Here is a 16,712-nt window from a genome sequence, read left to right as displayed (position 1 = left end):
TTATATTGTAAATCAGTTTATTATCAGATAGTCTTTTGTCAAGCGTTTGCATTTTTACTCCCGTACTTAATTAGTTATAACAAATACATTATTTTCTTTGCTCCCTTAATGCTTTAATACAATTTTATTTTTGAGTTGAGTTAAAAAAACATTTAAATGTTTTTGCAGAAAAGTTACCTAAAACTAGCAAACTAGGGTTTGTGATTTTTAGTTAATTTTTTGGTATGATTTTCTTTCCAAAAATGGCTTTGCAGAAAAGTTACTTAAAACCAGCACATCTAAGGACATAAAGACATTTTCTTGCAGTTAAACAATTTTAAAAAGACATATGTACTCTTAAATGTTTGTGGTTTTAAGTTCTAAAAATCTGGCTTTTTAGAAAAGTGGCCTAAACCCAGCACTTCTAAGGCCATAACTTTTCTTACAAACTTTGTGGCTTACATTTTTAAAAATCTCAGTTTCTGTGTTGGTTTGTAATTTTAAATCGATTTTCTTTAAATAAAAATTAAAGGTTATGCCTCTAAGTGTTTGTGGTTTAAATTTCAAAAAATCAGTGTTTGTGTTTTGAATTTACGTAGATACTTGGTTGCGTACCGATTTGGTATAATAAACTTAATTAATTAAATATTTTGTAGATTGATTTGATTTGAAAATATGTCTTTTCAAATTAATTGATTGCCCTGAATGCCTATCAAAGGTGTATCCGTTAAAATTAAATTATCATTTAAAAAGTTGTCGCTATCGATAAGTCGATTACCCCGCCCAACTAGACAACCCTGGTCGGCAGTTGTTTATGTAATCGTGAACAGCTGTGCCAGAAGCATACTGGAATCATGTTAAATCTCGCCTTTCGCCGATTCGCTGGAATTTCCTCGCGAAACCTGAATCAAGTGACGCCCTCGGCCAGCAGCTTGGCACAGATCCTCTCCAGCGCCACCATGTCGCAGCAGGCGGGCCAGTATCCGCCCATCGAGTTCGCCATGCGAAAGGCACTCACCACGGAGCTGAAGCCGGTGTTCCTGGAGGTCATCAACGAATCGCCCCAGCACAATGTGCCCAAGCGGTCCGAGTCCCACTTCCGGGTGTTTGTCGTCTCGGAGAAGTTCAACGACCTGACACTCATCAAGGTGAGGCTTCAACCCAGTTAGTTGTTTGTTAGTAATTGATTTATTCCGGGACAGCGCCACCGACTGGTCAATGATACGGTGAAGAATGCCCTCAAAGCAGCCGGATTCGAGTTCATGCACGCCCTGTCCATCGAGGCCAAGACTCCGAAGCAGTGGGAACCGGAACAGGAGCCGGAGAAGAGTCCGCCGTGCCTGGGAGGCCACGGCAAGTAAACTCGGAAAAGCCCATTCATTATGTACAAAGGACCTACTACTTTACTACTCAAAACCAGCTTAAGCAAATACAACACAGAAATACCAATGGAGAATGGAGGATGGAGGGTATGCTCTTGGGAATGGTTGGTTTAGGACGACGGCATGGCCTCCACCTGGCGCCGGGCCGACAGGATGACATCGTTGATGCCCACGCCATCGTAGGCGGCTCCGCACAGCGACAGCGGCAGCTTGTACGTCTTGATATAGTTCCGAATGCCCTCCACACGTCGCTTGTGGCCCACCGTGTATTGGGGAATGCACTTGTGCAGCGTGTGCACCCGACTGAACTTGGGCTCCTCGCGGATCTGCAGGATGCGCTGCACTTGGCTGGTTGCCAGGTCGAGGATCTGCTTGGGACTGGGGCGATCGCCGAACCACTGGTCAAACCAATGGCCGCCCATCATCACGGTCAGCACGGTGTTCTCGCCCATCTCGAAGCAGCAGCTGTCGAAGATCACGCCCAGAATGGGCAGCTTCTCCACGGGCGGCACCAGCAATCCGAAGCCTTGCTGCTTGAGCAGTTTGCCAGGGAACTGCATGTTAACCACCAGCACATCCACGTAGGGGATGTCCAGCAGTTGGGCGCTCAGCGAGGGATGCTGCTGCTTCACCAGCGGCGCTAGCTTGTGGGCAGGCAGCGAGCTGATCACATGCTCCACCGGGACATCTGCCTCTCTGAGGGTCATCCGGACGCCGGAGGGGCTGAATGTCAGGTTTCGGCACTCGCTGCTCAGCTGCACACTGACATCCCGCTCGCCCAGGTACTTTCGCATGGCCTTGGGCAGGATCTCCAGTCCGCCCTGCAGCCCGTACATGGCCCACTTCTCCTCCAGCGCCCGGGCATACAGCTTGGGCTGTTCCTGAGCGAAGAGGCCCTCCTTCTTGGAGTCCACCTGCTTGTCCTTAAAGCGGGCCATAAGTGAACCCTTGAGTACGCCACCGTACTTTTGCTCCTTCTCGAAGAGTCCCTCCATCAGAAAGCGCACGCTGATCTCTCGCGCATCTCCGGCGCAAATGCCGCAGATCATGGGACTGATGGCGTAGTCGGCTATCTCCTTTCCAAACCGCCGCTCCGCGAAGCTGTAGATGCTCTCGTCCTCCAGCTTGGCCTTTTTGCTCGAGGTGACCAGATCGCGCAGTATGGCCTTGTACAGCGGCTTGGTGAAAGGCGGCAGGACGCCGAAGAGTCCTTTCGGGCTGTTGGGCAGCATGCACAGCTGCCCCTTGGCAAAGAGCATCCTGTTGCGAGCCGCCACATGACTGCGCCGTATGGGAGTCACCTCCAGCTGCAGCTCCTCCACCAGTTCCAGCGTATTGGCTCCTGGCAGGCCAACGGGGCGTATGGTTCGGGGCCCGCTCTCGAATATGAAGTTGCGGTCCTTGCGGTTTTCCGTCCGCACCCATCCGCCCACTCGGGGCGAGGCCTCGTAGATGGTCAGCGGCTTGCCGAACCGTCGCAACAAGTAGTATCCGGCGGACAGGCCGCTCAGCCCGCCTCCCAGCACGGCCGTTGTCATGGTGCTTCCGTTCCGTCTGTGTCCCGAATCCTGCAGAGGATTCACAGTAGTCTTGCCTTTGGAGACGGGGAAATAAAAGCCGGTTCGGATCGGTCAAACCCAAATAAACCCAGGTGACATAACTATCGGTGCTCTAGATAAGGCTATCGATACGTTCCACTTCCAAATCGGCTGGGGTTGCAATCGATGTTCGTGGCGCTGAACAAGATTTGAATTTACAATTTCATGATGATGGCGCAGAAAACAATGAAATTCCAAAACGAAAGACTTAAGCAGATGTAAATGGTAAGCGGAATATATAAAGTTTTTACGATACACATTAACATTAAGACATTATTTGGGGTAGAATTCGAATTTAACATTATATAGTATAAATTATTAATCGAATTTCAGAATATATATATATAGAGTAAAATTACATATTTAAAAATTTTGTAAATGCACCAAAAAATGTTAAAGAAATTGGTTTATCATTCAAATTGCAACCGGTTTGGTTTTTATACCGTTGCAGGGGGTATTATAATTTCAATCAAAAGTTTGCATGGGAAATAGGTTAGACAGGTGTTATAGTTGTTTTTTACGATTTAAAAAACATTTTTTGAACTTTTTAAAATCAAGCGACTGCTGTTTGTATGGAACCACGTCAAATCCTTATTTTTATTAAACAAATAACTCGGCACATCCGTTTTTGGTTTATAAGATTTTATTGATACAAAAATTGTCTGCATCGGGCTCTTAAAACCTTAAATCCAATATTAATCTGAATATAAATATAATCACATGCCTTATAGAACTGAACAAAAATATATAAATTTCAATTAAAAACAAATCAACTTAATGCAAGTCTTATTAAATATAGAACTAACAATAGGTTAAATTATGTCCTGTTTAATCGCATTGACTAAACAAAAATGCACTTATCCCGAAGTATGCAGCGGATTTCCTTAGAAATTCCACATACGCCACGTGTGCATCGCATCGAATGAAACTGCCACTGACACACTCTCAATCGCACCATCACCGCACTCGGTCATTCATAGTGAATGGGTTTTGGCGCCAGTTTTGATGAATCGAACGGCGGAATCCATCCCGCACCAACAACCAACCGCAGGACTCCGAAAAGCTCGACAAAATCGAGCTTAAGCCGTGCGGGACCACTTTGGGCCACTGAGTGCCAAGTTGTCGGAGTCCAAAGCGCTCAGAATTGTATACGCTGCTGACGAGAAAGGTTGGTTTTCTGGCCGGAGCGCGTCGCGACTGGTTTTCTGGGTGTGTTAGTGGGTGGCTGTGTGTGGAAAAGTGCCTTTCGCATATATGTACATTATACACGGACCTATTACCCATACACACACCCAAGCTCGGGGAAAAGTGAAAAATTTTCAAACTGCGTATGCCAATTACGGGGAAAATTGAGGAAAACATGCAGGCCAATTCAGGCAATTAACGGAACGGCAATTGTGCAAAATTCGGTATCCGTTGAAAACCAAGCAAAAAGTAAACGTGAAAATGTGCCAGAAAACACAGACATACACAGGAAATTCAATTTATTAGTGAGCGTGTGTGCTGTGAAAATTGTGATTGCAAAAAGTGTGCATATATTGGGCAGCCCAAAAGTGGGCTAGTGAAAAGTTGAAGTTTTTTCTTTTTGGGCCTGCTGCAGGTTTTCATTTAAAAAGGATACATTCGTTGAAGTCAACACACACGCACATGCACACACACACACACACACACACATGCGCATACGGCACAGTTTTTACTTCGCACAAAACGAGCACACCACACACACAGCCCAAAACGAAAGGAACACCCGAACCGATGATAAAGTCGACGTTCCAGCCGGAGATACACTTGTATCGTTCGTGTGTTTTTGCTGCCTTTGCTGCTGTCATCGTCAATGTTATTTTTGTTGCTTCCTACACTCGTTGTCCTTCGTGTGTCGGGGGTATGTGCCTGGTGTGCCTTGGTATATGTGTGTCAGTCAGTCAGTGGCCGAATGCCAGGATACGCAGATACAGATACAACACAGATACAGATACCTACACACTACACAATCGGAGCCCCCGAATTCGAAATACAGGCGAGTTCAATGCGCGGCCAGGACGAAGGACTAAGCTCTGTTTACATTTCCCCTTCCCCCAGTTAACGTGCCTTGGGAAATTGTGTCGCCAGCTTATTTATTATGAAAATGCAACTTTCATTTGACTCGGCATTTGTCCTGTTTCCATTGTTTGCAGGCGCATTAGAGGCAGCTTGTTAAGCGCACGAAAGTGTGTGTCCTGCGAGCGTGTTAAGCGTGTGTGTGTGCGGCTGTGTGTGTGACACGAAGGAAAACTAAAAACTAGGGCAGTGTGTTTCCGTTTCAACGACATGCCGCTGGCGAAAGGACAGCAAAGCCTCGCTAACCTGGCTAGTCAAACATTCTTCAACCAACGTTCAGCATTTTCATTTTTACATATTAAATTCAAAGTATAATGGAAATCCTTTTTAAAAATAATTAATTTACTTAAAATCAAACCTGAATTCAGTACCACATTGCGTATGCTTAACCAAAATTCATGGGACAGTACTCACAGACAAACAAAAAGCTTTCGCAAACGAGAATTTTCGGAATTGCTCTTCAGCGCAATCGCCAATCCACCATCAGAAAATCTGGAAATTAAGAGAATTTCTCAGAGAATTCTCACAGAGAATTACAAGAGAGAGCCGAGAGCTGCTGCTGATTTTGCTTTGAAGTTTGCTTCGCATCTTTATTTATTTATTTACTTGACAGTCTTGTTTTTCCGGCAAGAAAAGAGGTTTTTTTTTATAGTTCTAATTAATTGTAAAAGAAAACCCGCAGTAGGCAAAAAAAAAAAACTAAAACAGATATATAACTAATAACTTGGACAAATGTCGGCGGTCGTAAAATAATTAAAACGCAAATAATGCTGACAGCTTTACTAAAAAACATAATTAATTACCCCGGTTGTCGTCGTCGCTGCCATGCCAATTTAAATATTATTTAATACATCGCTCGACTTCATAAATCTCTTGCAGCTTAAAACACAAGGAAAAATTTCGAAGGCAAACAAAGAAAAATTGTTGAAAGGAAACATGAGCAGTGTGACTAAGCGCAGTTTCTAATTTAACCAAATTTCAATTCCAATACCAATTCAAATTCAAAGCTTTCAGAACTATCGATCAAAATTACAAAGAAACAAACAAACAAACGCACAATGAAACTGATAAGGTCAATGGAGCCGATAACAACGCCGTTCTAAACACAATGAATGCAATTATGAAATAGCCAGGCCAGGGAATCCCATCAGCCAGCAAAAGAGGAAAAGCCACAGAATTTCCCCGTGTAAAATTGTCGAGCTGCAGCGACCACAAATCGTCTACACATTGATGTGCGATTTGAGCGTGTGAATGTTGGCAGCCCTGGAGCCCTGCCTCGGTGGTTTAGCCAGTACTAGGTGAGTGCTATTTACCCCCATTCTATGAGCACCATGACCCATCCAACACGATTCCAATTCGATTACACCACCACCACACCAAACACTCTCCCTGAAAAGAAAGCGAATATGAAAGCGGATAGCGAGGGGAAAGCGAGAAGAACCACGTCGAAACCCACTGTGACCACCACTTCATCCGGAACGATCCATCAAACATGGCCAGCTGGTGTCCAAATTGTCACGAACTGCCACCGTTCTACCCGCCACTCACCCCAAAGGTAAAAAAGCCCTCAATGTCGTTCGTGAACCCGCAAATGTACGCAAATCCGTCACGCTTGTGAAAGATCATCGTCTATCAGATCACGTTTGCGGTTCTACCAAGAGCACTGGGACTACTTTATCTCCAGCTTGTCTATTAGTCAAGGCTTCATTTGATATTTCCAATGATAGTTTGCATTTGTAGTATATTTTGCAATGATCTTTGTGCCCTGTTCATATCAATATGACCTGTTGTTTACCAACGCAAATAATTAATTTGTAAAAAACCTTTACCAATTGTTAATCTTAAAAGAAAACGTGTCACGTCTAAAATTCTGTAACGTAATTAAATACAAATAAATTGTTTAAAATGGCAACTTAATCATCTGTTCGTCTATCAGTAAAGCCTTCATTAAATATTTCCATTGATAGTTTTCATCACTGTTTAGTGATTGTTCCTATCAATTGCAATTATAGCATATTTTGCAATAGCTTTAGTGCCCTGACCTCATCAATTTTTACTACATTTGAAATACATTTTTAATGACACTGGATTGACGCGTTGTTTACAAACGCAATATTTTGCAAGCCTTGATCCCGAACGAAAAAACTACTTCAAAAAATGTTTCCCATATGTATTTGAAGTATTCGAATTTTTAAAAAATACTTTTTTCAATAAAATGTATTATTTATTAATGTAAATATTATTATTAATGCATTCATGTAATGTATATAATTATAGTTTAAGTGTTACTGTACATTTGGTACAAACGCTTTGCTACTTGCTTACACCAACAGTTCACATATATTAATAAATTATTTTTTTGGCAAATTAATAGCTGGGATTTTTATCTCAGTTGTACTGAAAGATTTTTAAAACAATAAATGACAGACAAATTTTTCCATTAAAAATTAACTTTTTAAAGAAGTGTAATTTAATCTTAATTATATGAATACATCTTTTTTGATTGTACAACAGTTCAACTTGCGTACAGAATTAGTTGACATGAAACATAAAATTTCCTTTAGACAAAAGTAGTGATAAAAGTATCACTGTTTTAGATCAAGTGCGTTAAAGTAACTTTTTGTATGAGTGTAATCTAATCTAAATTATATGATTTCGTATTCCTTCACTCTCCATTCGTTCCGCTTCATTTAATAAATGGGATTTCCATCACTTTGGCCACCCATTCGAAATGGCTCGCGTGACCTTTAAGAAAGTGGCACACACAGAAAGCTGGACACTGAACACAGAACACACCGAATGGAGAACACTCACCGACCAAGTGCAGTCTAAGCCCCTTTGGCCTTGGCCACTGTTCAGTTTCCAAAGAAAGAAAAGTGAGCAGTGGCCGGCAATCAACGGCCCCAATCAGCGGGCCAAGTGCTGGCCATAAATTGCTCAGAAAGTCGAAGGGTATTTGTCAGCTTCGTCAGTTGTCTCAGTTGTTTCAGTTTCAGTCTCAGCCGTCTTTGCGGCCTGCCTTTTGAGCGTTTCGCTTTGACGGACATGCGTCAAGATACCATGTATTCGCAGTCAGGGGCTCGCCCACGCAGCCAAAATCGATAGTTCGCAATGTAAATTATTATCAACCGTGTGACTTTATCCGTTCGATTGGTTTTGTGGCCAGGGAATGACAGCGGAATCGGCCTAGTGGCATAATTTATATCGTTTGCTATCTGTTTGCCACCCGCATTCATAAGCTGCCCGCTGCTGCTCCTGAATGTTTTCTAGTATCTCTGGGCCAGTTAAGGCAGGAAGTATTCCCCGCACGACCAGTGTTTCAAGTCTCAAGTTATAAGTAATTCATTAAACGCCAGCCACTGCATTTTCGCTTGGATCGATGAAAGCGCTCGGAAGTTAATCCAAAAACATAAGAAAGGCAAGCACAGTGTAATTTTCAGAAAACGTGCCCATGTGTTTATTCAAAGGAAACTTTACATCGCTTGTTTTTCTATAACAAACGCCCCAGTTGTATAAACTTAATTGCCTTAACAAACACCAATATTTATTCAATCCTCAAGCATTCCAAAGTGGTCAAATGGCAAGGTCTGGTGGCTTTTGGCGATAACCTCCAAAGACCCTTTGTTTCTCACTTGATAACTTTAAGAAAAGGGCAAAAATGCTTAAATGGATTTATTACCCTTTAAATTTCCATTTTGATCCTAAAAATATTACGTATACGTCGTGACACTGCTTAAATTCAAGGTGAAATAAAATAGTCAACATAAATTTAATTGAATAACAATTTTGCTCTTCTTCTCTATTTATAATTGCGTAAATGCAATGAAGCGGAGAATCCAACCGCCCAAGCATCGCCGCAAAAAAGCAGGGAATAAACATACTTAAATAAAAACTATAAATAAAATGCACGCCGTTGGCTTATGATGAGCTGATGATGATGAAGATGGGCAAATGCGAATGCGAATGCAGGGATGCGAGGGCTAAGGGACGATGAGCAATTATGGCCAGTGGAAGTAGTGGCATGTGCCAACAAACTGGGCCAACTTGTTACCACGGCTGCCCCCGCAGGAAATAGCAAACAAAGCGCGTAAATTATGAAACGACAGCTAACTGGCGGCATGGCGTGACTGGCCCGAGTTAACTGTAGCAATGTAGCAATAGCGGTAGCAGTTAACGTTCGGGTTAACCTACCGCCCCCTCAACTTAACCACTAGGCCACCCAACCACCATATATACCGCCCACCTTTTGGGGCCGAGTCTGGCCCGGGGAATCGTGGGGTCACTGAAAAAGGAATGCAAAAAGTGTGTGTATAGGCGCAAAGCACAAAACAAGAGACAAAACAAAAACGAATAGAAACGAACTCATAATTTATTTATTTATACTCGGCCTGCTGTTGTTTTTTTCTTGCTGTAACAATATTTCATTGTTGGCAACACACACACTTGCAAAGCGTTCTGCCCTTTCCAAGAGTAATACCAAAATTTCTTAGGGAATGCTTGCCCTAAAATTGTTAGGTCTAAAAACTGTTTATTATACAAATTTAAAAAAGTGCTTAAATAACACGTAAAAAACAATATTACTTTAATAAAAAACCTTTTGATTCAACCAAATAATTATATTACCAAATACAAAATTTTTATAATAAACTACGTACGTTTTAAACTAAAACAAAATGAGTTGAAATTGTTTTAACAATAGGTTCACTTAAACAATCTAGTCTAACTTCTTTTACACTTTATGGAAAACTAGCAAACAGTTAAAAAAATTGAATTTGAGATTAAATCATTTAATTTTTATGTTTATAAATCTACACAAAAATTATTTAATTACATTTACCGAATGACTTTTACATTCAATATTGAACTAGTAAAGAGCAAAAGTTACAAATCGACTTATGTATAGAATAATATCCTTATATTTTAAACAGGAACATATAAATAAATGAATGGATTACATTTGCCTATAATGATAAAAACGATATTATGAGTAATACTCAAAAAACGGTAGCGATACATTTGTGTTTTTTTCTTCTGATCACTGCTCTGTGTCATTAAATTGTTTACCCGCTCAAGTCCTTAAAAACATTTCAGCATGAAGCGCACAACATTTATAGTTACCCTCCTGTTAGGGTATATCCTCATTATTCCAATACCCAATTGAATTCTCCTTGTCTTTGCGTTGCCTTTTAATTAAATTCAAGTTTGTCGCCCGTCCTGACACTTTTCGCGGTCAACCGAATGGCCGGATAGCCGCAGTCCGCCGGAGAGTGAGAGAGATGGCCAGAGTCGGCCGGAGAGTGGGTGAGCTAGACGGAGAGAGTTCGGGCCCCCCAGGAGATATAGATAGATGGCTGTAGAAGCGGGCTCTTGGCTCTTGGCAATCGCAATCGTTGGTGGGGAAAATGCTACTTGAAAAGCGGCTCGTTCAGTTGGTGGACGCCAGTTGTGCGGTTCGCTCGGTGCCTCCTTTTCATTCTACAGTACACTAGCTTCAGCTCGATTCGAATCGCGTGCCGCGTCGTGTGTGACATCCACCATATATAATTAAATATATACGCGCTCCTTACATATATCCCTATACTGCGTACAAATGGCAAACTCGCATGCGTTTGTGCAGTGATTCACCGCGAGTGAGTGCGTTGGCCTCTGGCCGAGAGTACAAATCCCCAGTGAATGCAAGCTGCGGCCCGAAAAGTGGATAGATAGATCGGCTATAGAACACCGATCTTTCGACGGCCTTTGCCCAGTGTTATGAGCACTTTTGTCGCCGCGTGTCTCGCCGGAGATCACTTTAAAAATAACAGATTTGTTTGATGCTATTTATAATAAAAGGCGGGCCAAGTTTTCGTTCCGTTTCGCATTGTGAGGCTTTTGGCGTTCAACTCTTAGATTTCGGTTTTCTTTTCTCTCTGGTACTCGTATGCACTTGAACGCCACCTGAAAATATTAATTCGACAGCGTTTTTGTGCCAGTGTCGCAATGTAAACAGCCAAAATGGCAAGCGGTTTGATCGGCACCAATTTCAGCACTACATTGACAAATGTAAGGAAGATTGCTAACAAAAATACTATATACTTGTGTGCAGAGACAAGTTTTGCAACACAATTTATAAATTATTAAATTTATAGTTACCTAAATATAATTATTAAAAATGTTAAATTTAAATATCTATCTTTCTTTCTTAAATATTACAAAAATTACCTAAAGACACATTTGTATTTAAACTTAAAAATGATAAACATTAAAGAACGGCAAAGTAATGAACCTGAAATATTTTTTTGTTAAGTTTGCTATAAAATAAATGTGACACAATTTCTACCTTACTTTTATACAAAATTAAACACAATGAGCAAACGTTTTGGGTTTTTGCATAGGTTCCAGAATTGCATATTTTAATACACAATAATGTAAATTTATAGCAAATTTCGCTTTCTGGTTTTTTTGGTGTGTACAAATAAAAACTTTTTTCGGCTAAACAAACTAGAGACATTTATTTATGAACTCATTTCGCGCACCCTTGGCCAGAGGCACACTTTGTTTACATTTGCCAGCGTCGCCAAGTTGAGAAATATATGCTATAACTATATCTATATCTATATACAATATAGGACGAGTGCTTTCATATAGAAACCATTTCGTTGATTCTAAATGTCAAGTGTATGACGTAAACAATGTTTCCGCCAGTTATCGTATTGATTTATGCTAAAATTAGTTAGCTAATTGCCAGTGAGCAGCGGAGCTAATCGTTTCCCCATTGCCCATTTTGATTGCAGGGGATGTCGGGGTGTGATCAAAGCACTGTCGAATCATTGGCCGACGACCCAACAGATTCACCATTCGACGCCGATGATTGTCTCAAGGTGCGCAAGTACTGGTGCTTTCTGCTGTCCAGCATCTTTACATTCCTTGCTGGCCTGCTCGTGGTGCTGCTATGGCGAGCCTTCGCCTTCATCTGCTGCCGCAAGGAGCCGGACCTGGGGCCCAACGACCCCAAGCAGAAGGAGCAGAAGGCCTCCCGCAACAAACAGGAGTTCGAGGGCACCTTTATGACAGAAGCGAAAGACTGGGCTGGAGAGCTTATCTCGGGTCAAACAACAACTGGTCGAATTTTGGTGAGTACTCCTTGTCCATTTCCCTATTCCCATTTCCCTCCCATTCATCATTTATGAATGCCTTTTGTTTGGGTCTAAAACTCGGTTTCTTTGGCCATGCATATGGTATATTTTATTCACTGTGGAATAAGCTATGTATTCTATAATTTATGGCTAGAAATAAACTATATAATTCAAGCTTTTATGGCAAGTATGGTACATAAAATAAAAGTATAGGTCAATAGCAACCAGAAAAGAAATCATAGAAAAAGTGATGTATTCTCTAATTTATTGCTAGAAAAAAAAGAAGTAATTCAAGCTTTAACGAAAAGTATGAAACAACACAATAAGTATTGTAAAGAAAGAAAGATCTAAACTGTCTAAAAAGTATGATTCAATCGTTACGAAGCAATATTCTTCTCCTAAAAAAAAATTACTTAAAATTATTTAAATTTAAGCTCCACCACCAATCCACAAAAGTGACCATTTTTATGATATATTTTTTAATATTATTATATTAAAATTTTTATTATTTTACGGACTTTACTTATAATGCAACTTATTGAAAATTGACCATAGAATTATGTTTTTAAACAAACAAAAGGATTTCATTTCAAAAAAATTGTTTTTTAGCTTAGGTGTTTAAAATTTAGGAGAAATGGCCTTGCAAATTTAGTCTTTAATATGCTATATAGATTTTTATTAATCCATATATCTGTAGCACATTATCTATAGTGAGTTCAATCGATCCCAAATGAATAGTAATTTCTTCAAGTGGTAGCTCTTAGCCTGCTAAACCCACTAAATTATTAAGAGATGACGTGTCCTTGTCCATGGCTGCAGCTGGCAAAAGTGCCATCGCCTTGCATTTGCAAGAGTTTCGAGCAACATTCGCCCCCATTGGCTGCCACTTGTGTGTATAATTTGTTTGCGATTGCTGAATTTGGGGGGAACCATTTCGTGTCAACAGCGGAAGCAGCTAAGTAAATGTGCCATTTCCATGTACAATAAATACATGAGCACAAATTGGGCGAATAGTGAGGGGACTTTCGGGGTCTTTTCTATTACACTTTGGCTGCGTAAGAATTAACTTCGTTCGTTCCTCGCCACAGACCGATTGAAATCGGTTGTTTGTTCAAATATTACGCATACGTCATGGCGCACCGCCCATCCATTAGCTTGCGTTAGTTAATTACTCAAGCAGGCTCAGGGGCTATTTAGTGGGTCTTATTGGGCATTGTGAATAATGCCTTCGATAAGCACTTCTTGATTTGAACTTGCCGACACTTTGGGCGCGAGCTTATCGGCTGAATATTTGCATTTGTCTGGCAAAGTTCTAAGCAGGAATTTTTTATACGAAAAATACTCTACATTGAAAAAAAAAATTAGTATTTATTTTTTAAGTAGAGAGTTTAATTTTAAAAAAATTTTAGTTTGTAAAACTGAATTCAATACATACTTTAAAACTGGTCGACATTTTTGGGACTATATATATATATATATATATATTTTAATATATATATATATATATATATTAAAATACTAACAGTCCAGCTTATAATGATTACGGTCCCTGGTATTAACTTAACTAAAAAACTTACCATAAAAAGCACAGATTTCTGTAAACTCTAACTTCTTTCAGCATGACCTAGTTTAGTTTATATAATTTCGGCTGAATGGAATTTTCCTGTGTGCGATAATCTTGGTAACAAGGAAAGTTTGATTGCCTGTTTGTAAGCCTAATGGGGCGAAAAGCAATCTTTGGCAGTCAAGGACACGGTCTGCCCCACAGAAAGTGACAAGCTCTGGCCGATTGCAAGGGGTCAAATGCGGAACATCCATCCTTGGACCAGGCACTATCATCGCCTGGCATTTGAGTGCTGCTTGCTCCTTGTCAGCAGGCACACAATTGCACAGCGGTCGAGCAGGACAATTACCATGCTTACATGTGGAAACCACCTCCGCCGTTTTTCCATTTTTCGACCGCCTGTGTTTCGGTCCCCGTGTGTCTGGCACATTTATCGATAGTTTCGTCCTGCGGCAAAGGAACTTTCAGCTAATAAGGGGAAACGGGCCCCAAGAAATGATGTGTGCATATGCTTTTGGGTACACTGATAAAAACAAATTGAATAGTAAAAATAAATAAATGGGTATTGAAATAAAAATGGTATGTTTCATATTTAAATTAAATATAACATCAAAATATTAAATTGCATATTTCAATGTACAATTATTAAAATTAATTATTAAAATATTTTATTTTTAAAATGGGTTATATTTGATATAAATTTATATAAAACTTTGTTTAACATGGATAAAATTTAAACATAATTTAAAGGTATTAAACTCTAGTTCAAAAATATTTAAATTAACTTAAAACCCAAATAGAAGAAAATCTAACCGAGGAATATTTAAATTCAGTATGAAATACTTGGAATTTTTTTTAGCAGTGTGAAATTCATTTGAGCGGGGGTGCTGAAAAAGCCACAACAACAAATAACAGTAAATAATATGGCAAATGCCAGGATAGCAGCCGCTTAAAAGGAAATGCTACCAGAAGGAAAATCGATGAAACAGCGCGCACATTTCCACTTTCACCCGAAGTGGAGTGAGTTGGCTGGTTGGTTGGCTGTGAATGTTTATTACCCAAGCCTAGCAGCCATACTACATTTGTAGTTGTGTGGCAGGCTTTGGCAGCCAATTGGCTTCGCTGTTTGGCAGACAGCGTCGAATTTCCTTGCTTTCCCTACTATATAGTCAGCTGCAGATGTTTTTGGAAAGACCTTTCGCCCATTCGTGTTGTTTATCCTTGTTGTTGGGCGTTGTTATTGTGGCTGGCAAAATGAATGGCTTGCCATTTGGATATTACACAACTTGTGCCTGCTGTTTCCTCCGCCTTTTTTTATCCACTTTCTCCGAAATGCTGCTCTAGTTTATTATATGACATTTCCCTACATTGATTTTATTGAACTTTCCGTTCAACTCTAATCGGATTGAAGCCCTGCTGTAGCACTAATTGGCTTTGGAATCCGTCGCGTCGCGACTCCAATGCGGAAATTGGCTGCCAGAGCTAACATCCCAGCACTTGCCCCATCCGATTGCACATGGTCACGCCATAAATGCAAGTGCTGTAAAAGCTAAAAAAAAGAACATCAGAGAAGTATTTAATTTTTAAGTGTTTGCCCGCTGCACGCAAACAAAAATTAAGAGCTTCTTTTCTAAATTGACAAAATCATCACAACATACCAATTGCAAGTGAAAATTAAATTTAATAACAATTTATCGGATTTTTCTTAATCAGACGTTGGGTTTTTCAATATAGAGAATGTAATTAATATGTTTTTCTTTGAAACAGCTTAGTAGCCCATCTGTCATCACTAAAGATTATTTTTCCCTCTGCAGGCGAGGCCATTAAACTGCCGGCAGTTGGCTGGCTCTCAAATTGATTGCTGTATTCGCAGCGTTATGGAGAGCAGAACAAATCGCATTGGAGCTGTTTGCAGAGGGCGAAACAAATCGAATTGAAAATGTTATGAGTGGGACACGTGTTTTCTCGCGTCGTGACCCAGATTCCAAGTTCGCGCTGATGCAATTTGATGGCGGGCAGGGCTTAAGTGCTTTTCTCTTTGCGAGGCGAACTCAGCTGCTCTGAGTGATTGACCCAGTTTTCCGTGGGCATCGGAACAGGTTCATCGGGGGGTGTAAAAGTGAAGACGTCAGAGGAGATTGTCGCCATATTTGAAGCCGCATTTATTACTCATTGTCCTCCTGTCCGTGACGTCAGAAGGGGAATGGGCTTTCATTATGTTTCCGTTTCTTGGGGATCAAGGCGGCTAATGAAAATGTCAGTTGCCTGACACCACATGACGTATACGCAATCCCAGAGACGGTCGAGTCAAACTCTTTGCAATTTACATGGAAATTCTTGTCTGGTTTCTGATATTAGCAAAGTTTGTGTGTGCTGCCAAAAACTTTATTGCGCAACTAACAACTTTCTAAGGAGCTTTGGCTTTTGGTTGGTTCAGTGTGGGGTATGTAATTTGCATACCAACCGAAAGCCAAGCCGCAGAGCAAGAATACTGAGTAATCAGCCCGGGCCAAGACATTTCAATTTATGGCCCTAAGTAAATAGCTTGCGTGCCGGCCCGTGCCAAATTTAGTTTTTCATTCTTCGCCTTAGATTATTCACGTAATTACGAAACGATAGCACCAACAATTGCAATTACATTTTGGCATTAAGTACGGAGGCAGACTTACCTACCATACTATTCACATAAAGTGCAGCCGGTTGAAGTTGAACTACCTCGATTGGCCTCTATTTAAAACTGTTTGTTGGCAGCCAGCCCTGACATTTTACTGCAATCCCCCCGCTCTTCTTCCGACTGCACTTCCTTCGAAATTACCTTGTAAAACTTTCATGACTGCCGCTGATTTATCAACGGGGTGCCCCGACTAATTGCCCCAGCAGCCGCGCATTTTTGGGCCGGACGTCGTCTTGCCCCATGAATCAAATGATCCGGAGAACCGGACAACCTGACTACCGGGCAACCGGAGAGCCCCAGTTC

At 40.9% G+C, this 16,712-nt stretch overlaps 3 protein-coding genes across 41 annotated transcripts in view; 2 read left to right on the top strand and 1 right to left on the bottom strand.

Moving 5' to 3' along the window:
* Window positions 1–782: 782 nt before the first annotated feature.
* On the top strand, window positions 783–1,440 carry LOC128252818 (bolA-like protein DDB_G0274169). Its single transcript, XM_052980912.1, has 2 exons — window positions 783–1,127; window positions 1,182–1,440. The coding sequence occupies exons 1-2, from the start codon at window positions 834–836 to the stop codon at window positions 1,338–1,340; spliced, it is 453 nt and encodes a 150-aa protein (XP_052836872.1). The 5' UTR covers window positions 783–833; the 3' UTR covers window positions 1,341–1,440.
* LOC128252812 (protoporphyrinogen oxidase) lies at window positions 1,360–3,105 on the bottom strand. Its single transcript, XM_052980904.1, has one exon. The coding sequence runs from the start codon at window positions 2,897–2,899 to the stop codon at window positions 1,472–1,474; it is 1,428 nt and encodes a 475-aa protein (XP_052836864.1). The 5' UTR covers window positions 2,900–3,105; the 3' UTR covers window positions 1,360–1,471.
* A 992-nt stretch (window positions 3,106–4,097) lies between these two features.
* The window catches only part of LOC128252802 (calcium-activated potassium channel slowpoke), a 47,800-nt gene continuing 35,185 nt past the window's right edge, over window positions 4,098–16,712 (top strand). For 23 of the 39 annotated variants that reach the window (XM_052980861.1, XM_052980859.1, XM_052980862.1 and 20 more), the window contains exons 1-4: window positions 4,147–4,168; window positions 5,936–6,354; window positions 6,454–6,611; window positions 11,830–12,168. In XM_052980861.1, coding sequence (XP_052836821.1) covers window positions 6,549–6,611; window positions 11,830–12,168 — 402 coding nt within the window. In that variant the 5' untranslated portion in view covers window positions 4,147–4,168; window positions 5,936–6,354; window positions 6,454–6,548. The other 16 variants (XM_052980857.1, XM_052980856.1, XM_052980870.1 and 13 more) reach the window with 4 other exon arrangements.

This window comes from Drosophila gunungcola, chromosome 3R, assembly GCF_025200985.1.
Source record: "Drosophila gunungcola strain Sukarami chromosome 3R, Dgunungcola_SK_2, whole genome shotgun sequence".
Lineage (NCBI taxonomy): Eukaryota > Metazoa > Arthropoda > Insecta > Diptera > Drosophilidae > Drosophila > Drosophila gunungcola.
This window is presented reverse-complemented; position numbering and strand designations above follow the sequence as displayed.

Excerpts from the sequence above, each read along its gene's own strand:
- LOC128252818 (XM_052980912.1), top strand. The coding sequence starts at position 834 with ATGTTAAATCTCGCCTTTCGCCGATTCGCTGGAATTTCCTCGCGAAAC. Across the intron at positions 1,128-1,181 it reads ACGACCTGACACTCATCAAG|CGCCACCGACTGGTCAATGA; the intron begins GTGAGGCTTCAA and ends ATTCCGGGACAG.
- LOC128252812 (XM_052980904.1), bottom strand. The coding sequence starts at position 2,899 with ATGACAACGGCCGTGCTGGGAGGCGGGCTGAGCGGCCTGTCCGCCGGA.